General features: G+C 37.4%; 1 protein-coding gene across 1 annotated transcript in view; it reads left to right on the top strand.

The window, feature by feature from the left end:
• Positions 1-3,753, top strand: part of LOC107709235 (alpha-1,3-mannosyl-glycoprotein 4-beta-N-acetylglucosaminyltransferase C) — an 18,557-nt gene extending 14,804 nt beyond the window's left edge. Inside the window, exon 4 of the mRNA XM_016513673.1 lies at positions 2,457-3,753. Within this exon, the coding sequence (XP_016369159.1) occupies positions 2,457-3,604 (1,148 nt within the window). The 3' untranslated portion in view covers positions 3,605-3,753. The remainder of the gene's footprint in view (positions 1-2,456) is intronic.
• The last annotated feature ends 3,264 nt before the right edge of the window (positions 3,754-7,017 follow it).

Here is a 7,017-nt window from a genome sequence, read left to right as displayed (position 1 = left end):
CTGTGACAAGAGGCATAAGGCAAGGTTGTCCAATTTCTGGACAATTATACAGCCTGATTATTGAAACCTTATTATGCAGGCTGAGGAAGAATTTAAAAGGAACTTTAATCCCTCATGTTAATGGTCATTCTAAGGTGGTTTTATCAGCCTATGCAGATGACATTACAGTTTTTATTACAGGCCAAGAAGATATTACAATTTTAACAAATACTATTAAATTATATGAAAAGGCTTCTTCTGCTAAGGTTAATTGGACAAAAAGTGAGGGTTTTATAGTTGGTAATTTGGAAAATTTTCCACAACTTCCAGGAGGGTTGCAATGGAAAAAAGATGGATTAAAGATTTTAGGAGTTTTTTTAGGAAATTAACAATTTCAAAGGAAAAACTGGGAAGGTTTGACAGAAAAAGTGTCTGCCCGATTGTGAAAGTGGAGATGGCTGTTACCCCAATTATCGTATCGAGGAAGAGTTCTGGTAGTAAACAATCTGGCTGCTTCCATTTTGTGGCATAGAACTATTGTCATGGAGCCACCAGAGGAGTTGGTCTCTACTATACAAAGGACAATAGTCAACTTCTTTTGGGATGGACAACATTGGACTCGTGCTGCAGTATTATACCTACCAGTACAGGAAGGTGGTCAAGGACTGGTGGATGTGCGAAATCGAATCCGTGCTTTCAGGATACTAGCTGCACAGAGATTTGTATATGATAAAGACGTGCTATGGGAAAAAAAATGCAATTGCGGTCATGAGGAGAGTTGGTGGCTTTGGACTTGATAAACAGTTATTTTTAATGAACCTTGAAGAGATTAACTTATCTGAGCTCACTGTTTTTTATAGATCTGTTACAAACATGGAAAAATGCCATAAGAACAGAAAGGAATGTGGACAATCTAGAACAAGTGGTTCCCAACCCTGGTCCTGGAGGCACCCCAACACTGCACGTTTTGCATGTCTCCTTAATCAAACACACCTGATTCAGGTCATCAGCTCATTAGTAAAGACTTTAAGACCTGAAATTGGTGCATCCGAGAAAGGAGACATGCAAAATGTGCAGTGTTGGGGTGCCTCCATGCAGAACCAGGGTTGGGAACCACTGATCTAGAACACTGGGCACTGGAGGAACCACTTTTTTTTAATCCACTGATTCAAACAAGATTGCTGTCTTCCGTAACTGTGCGAAAATGTTTATTGAGGAATGGAACTGTGAAGTTGGACCATTTATTGAATAATGAAGGGTGGAAATCGCTTGAAGAACTTAAAGAGGCAACAGGTTTGAGATCTTCACGTCTTGTGTCAAAAACTAAAGGAAGAAATTTACAACGCTTTACCGAGTGGATACAGGAAATTTATTGCACAAAGACATGAGAACATCCAGGATATGGGGAACGATGTGGAATTTCCAGAACGGATTGTTTCTCCAGCAATAAAGGAGGATGAGGAAGAAGTGGCGGATGTCATTCTATCCGTTCAGACTCCCCAGTTTTGTTCTTTAAAAAGCATGTCAAAAAAAGTAATGTATAATATGACAGTAAAGACAATGCATCAAGATTCATTGAGAAAGCAAAAAGTTTCAAAGTGGCCAGATTTGTTGAACCCAGACTTCCTAATAAGAGACAGGTGGAGGGCCCTATATAAACCTCCTGTAGAGAAGCGTACTGGTGATCTACAATGGAGGATCATTTATGGGGCAATAGCTACAGATGGACATGTGGCACACCTGAATATAGCTGTGAAAGGGGATTGTAGATTCTGTGGGGAAAAAGAGGATATGGAGCATTTATTTTTAAAGTGTGAGAGATTAAAAGGTATTTTTAATTTGCTTAAAAACTGGTTCAGAAAATGTGATGAAACATTTTCTGACAAGGTATATTCATTGGTGGAGTAAAATATACATTTTCAAAAAGGAAGAAAATGTGTTTATTAAATTACCTGATCGGAACGGCTAAACTGGCAGTGTGGAAAACACGGAAAAATAAAGGTTTACAATTAGCTAATATAGATCCTGAAGAAATGTTGAAGTGGTTAATAGCAGGGAGGCTAAAGATTGAATTAGCATATTATAGGTTAACAAATAATTTATGGGGTTTTTGTGAAGTATGGTGCGTTAATGAAGTGTTATGTATGTTACATGATGATCAGCTTGTTTTTAATTTCTGAAAGTTTTGAAAACTGGTTTTATAAAATAAGTAGCCTATTGAAATGTAATTAGATTGATGGTTATATTGTTTAGAATTGTGAAGTGAACATGTACAAATAAAGGTATTGTTAAACCTCTCTCTCTCTCTCTCTCTCTCTCTCTCTCTCTCTGTCTCTCTCTCTCTCTTCTCTCCTCTCTCCCTCTCTCTCTCTCTCTCTCTCTCTGAAAAATAAGGCAAAATCTTGAATAAGAATTTGTGAACTCAATGAAACCCAGAACTGTATATTCACATCCCTGTTGTTTTGTTCTTTTTTCAGAGTACCTAACGGTGGGCCTCTCGTCTGTGAAGAGGGAAAAGGGCCGTTATCTTCAGGACACTCTTCAGTCAATCTTCTCTGCCTCCTCAGAGGAAGAGCTGGATCAAATGGTCGTCGTCGTCCTTCTTTCAGACTTTGATGTGAGCTGGATCCAGCAGACATTAGAGAAGATTACAGATGAATTCCACATGCGGCTGTCCAAGGGTCAACTTCTGGTGATCCACGCCAACGAAGACAACTATCCGCCTCTCACAGGACTGAAGAGGAACTTCAACGACGCTCCTGACCGCGTGTCCTTCCGTTCGAAGCAAAATGTGGACTACTCCTATTTGCTCCATTTTAGCAGTAATCTCTCCCAATACTATATCATGCTGGAGGATGACGTGAGCTGTTCGAAGAACTTTCTCTCCAGCATGCGTGAGCACGTCGGTTCTGTGGGCAACTCGAAGTGGGTCACATTAGAATTCTCCAAGTTGGGCTACATCGGAAAACTCTATCAATCCAGAGATCTGCCCATTCTAGCCCGATTCCTTTATAATTTCTACCAAGAGATGCCTTGCGACTTTTTGCTGTCGCATTTTCACAGATTGTTGATGCAGGAAAAAGTCATTCGTTTCCGCCCATCTCTGTTTCAGCACATGGGCACTTACTCGTCATTTAGGGGGACGTTCAATCGCCTAAAGGATGAAGACTTTGTTGAAGAAGTTGCCGATAACCCTCCAGCAGACATTAGCACGAATATTGAAACCTATCAGACCAATACTGTCGACAAAGCTTACAGCCAAGGCTTAGAGTATTTCTGGGGTGTATCCCCTATTGGCACAGAAAACTACATTTTAGTGGTCTTTCATGAACCTGTTCTTATCTCCCGTGCCCAAATAGTAACAGGATTGGATGGGAAAGATGAGCTGGTCTATGCTGATGTGGAACTTGGAAAAACGCTGGTCAAAAAGGAGTCGGAGGTGGAGTGCTCCGGATTTGACAAGCTGGGTTCTCTTCAGCAAGGCCAGTTTAATGAAGCGGCTGTCCAGAAACTTGTTCCAGCAACCGTGGCATGTTTACGAATCCGAGTCACTGCAGCCCAAACGACCTGGGTTGTCGTACGCAAGATCCAGGTCTGGACTGTTAAAGCTGACCAAACCACATGAAATATTTCTGCTGTGCATTTATTATCATGACTTACAAAGGCTTGAATCTTTCAAATAGACACATGCTTGGTAATCTGTATGTGAGGGAATGATGTCATTACACTGCATAAAATAAGTTTATAAATATTCTTAAAACAAGATATATTTACTTAGGCATACTATATTTTCTTTAAGAAACTATATTTAAATTACTTTTATTTTTCTGTTCCCATTATAAAATATTTCTGTTGTTAATATTATAAATAAAATACATTTTAATAAACTTACTTTGAACTTAAAATTAAGTTTTAACAATACTTAAAAAATAAAAAATCAATAAATCAATAAAAAACCTCAAAACATTCTTTGATAACTTTTTGCAAGGTTTCCCGAGATGATGCATATCACATTTCATACAAATAGGGTTAGTGTAGTAAAGGTTAAAAAATCAGGCACACAGAAGGATTCAGATGAAACTTTCTGTTAATATTTTGAATTAATTAGATTTTTATATTTTCTGTTTTCATTTTAGGTAAAGGTTTAGTAATTTTGTTGGGTGTTTTTGTCAGTTTTATTATTTCATTAAATGTGTCTGTATAATTTTTTCTCACTATTTAGTTTGATATTTTATTTTGGTGTATGTTTATTTTGTTTCAAGTCATTATTATTATTTTTTGGGGTTTAACCCTTTAACTGTCACCCGTCCCCTCTGTGGGACGCGTAAGTTTACTTCTATATTACAATTAAATCCTAATCTAATCATGACAAACTATATATCGTTGGAATATATCAATTGAAAACTTTAAATCTCAAAATTCATCCTTTGAAACCCATTTTAAAATCAAACATTGCATTACCATGAAAATGGTACATCAATATCATGTTACAAAATGTTTTCGTTCATAATAATTATAAAAATGTAAGTTTGGATCGTGCACTTTCACGTCTATGTTAAAAAATGTGAGTGACAGTTAAGGGGTTAAGGTTTAGTTAACGATAGTAACCCTAAATTGAACTCCTAAAAATATGAGGCTTCAAAGTTTTTTTTATTTATTTTTTTAATAAAAGATATGGCCTGGATGTTGTGTAGTTGAGTGGTAAAAGAGGATGCCAAGATTCAAAGAGCATTTTACAGTCAAAATATTTAGATTTACAAGTCTTGTAAAAATAGGGGATGGTTTGTAAATTCCGCCCCCTAGGGGTGATGACTTTGAAAGACAATTCTCTAGTTCCATCACTCCAAGCACCAATGAGGGGAAAAGTGCTGATACTAGTTTACATTCAACACACACACACACGTTGGGTTTCCATGTTTTATAGGGACATTCCATGGGTGTAATGGTTTTTATACTGTACAAACTGTATTTTCTATCCCCTTACCCTGACCCTACTCCTAAACCTACCCCTCACATTAAGCTTTCTACTATTTTAGATTTTCAAAAAACTTAATTTTGTATGATTTTTAAGCTGTTTTCCTCATGGGGACCCATTAGGACTGAAAAATTTCCCCACAAGGACAAGGATTTTGGACATTGCCATTTTTGTGGGGACATTTTGTCCATGCACATAACGTAGGGTATACCTGCACCACACACACACACACACACTTAACACTAAATTAACTTCAGTTTTCTCAGTATTTGTGGAAAAGGATAGATTTTTATACCAAAGAGTCAAGTTGTATTGCATTTACTGTGTTTCTGACAATCACATCAGCATGTGTGCTTTACTGAACCTCACATGCGTGGTATTAATGCTTGTTGAGCACTATTTGTTCTCTCTCCCTCAGGGACGGACAGTGAGAAAGAGCATCTGTATACTATAGTTCAGAGATAATTGAACAGCTCAGCATCACAAACTGATATCTTCACTCTTTGAATGTGAGTGTAATCTCTGTCAGTTAATCTTTTATTATTATTAAATTGTAATATTTTTCCATAATTTTGCTAAACTGTATACACAACTTTTGTCGATGACAGCCAATTAAACTAGTTTTATGTTTCTCATGCACTCGATCATCTTCTTTTTCTCACATATATACTTTCAACTCAAATCCATATTTCATGTCTGTGCTTATTGTTAAGTGGCAGTGTAATAAGCAGGCTCATTTGCAGTCTGATGGTCATTATTGCAAAATAAACCACTTCAGGATGGTTCTCTGCATTGCATTATGGGTCTAATTTGAGATAATGACATGCTAACTGTACTGGGTTGTCTTTATTTAAATGTATATTACTGTATGTGCACTACTGTATATATCTGAAACAACTAGTGAAAATGCTTCTATTTTTCATTTTTATAACTTAATATAAGACAATTTAAGACCAGCACAACAATTTGAATGAAAAGTGAAAATATTGTTGAATCTGATATATATATATATATATATATATAAACTTAGTTAGCCCTTAGTTAGAAAACAGTGTACAACCTGACATGCATACCAAAAACAGGATGCAACATTGTTCCGATTTTTTTTTTTTTTAAACAGCCACAAGGAACAGGACTGCTGAAATAGGAGTAGTATGAACAGTCTGAGCTTATGTAGTATAGTCTTTGTATAGGGAGTTGGGCTTTGATATTCTCCCTGAGCGGGTGACAAACACAGGTGGTTCCTGCACCTGTTCTGTCTGCGGCTGGTTGACAAAGTTTGGGCTCCTAAATATTAGATCACTCGCACCCAAAGCAGTTATTGTAAATTAAATGATCACAGATAATAGTTTTGATGTACTTTGCTTGACTGAAACCTGGCTAAAACCAAATGATTATAGTGGTCAGTTCATGTGTATGTAGGAGGTGGCGCCTGTTTCTCACATATGTGGCTGTTTGGCTGTGGTGCTCTTCCTATTACCGTTCCCAATCTGTCATATCCCCTGTCCGTCTGTATTCTCACTGTCTGCCCTGCTTGCAATGAGGCCAAGGGTCTGGCTACCTGTCATAATGTGTCTTTCCGCTTTGTCTGGTCCATGTTAGAGCTGCATTTGCAGATTTCCTCTCAGACCTATTGGTTACTGTTGATAAAGTTTTTTTCCTTCCTGCAAAAAAATTATCTCTATGAAGAATTTCATATACATGGCTTTGGTCATGGGAATAAGGGTCTTGGTGCGCCGAGAAAGCAGGCGCTGGGCTGGTGAGGGCAGCCCATCCCTTGGTATGTTGCGTAGATTGAGCAGCACCGGATCATGAAGAGAACAAAGAGGGATCATGAAAATTGCATGTTATTTTTTATTTAGTACTGTCCTGAGTAAGCTATTTCACATAACAGATGTTTACATATACTCCACAAGACAAAATAATAACTGAATTTATAAAAATGACCCCATTCAAAATCATTATTCTTGTTTTCTTTGCACACAAAAAGTATTCTTGCTTCTTTGTAAAATTACGGTTGAACCCCTGATGTCACATGGACTACTTTACTGATGTCACGGGGG

The sequence above is a fragment of the Sinocyclocheilus rhinocerous genome, unplaced genomic scaffold (genome assembly GCF_001515625.1).
Source record: "Sinocyclocheilus rhinocerous isolate Xijiao unplaced genomic scaffold, SAMN03320098_v1.1 scaffold776, whole genome shotgun sequence".
Taxonomy (NCBI): Eukaryota; Metazoa; Chordata; class Actinopteri; order Cypriniformes; family Cyprinidae; genus Sinocyclocheilus; species Sinocyclocheilus rhinocerous.
The sequence above is the reverse complement of the archived record's forward strand: the minus strand, read 5'-3'. Positions and strand labels throughout refer to the sequence as shown.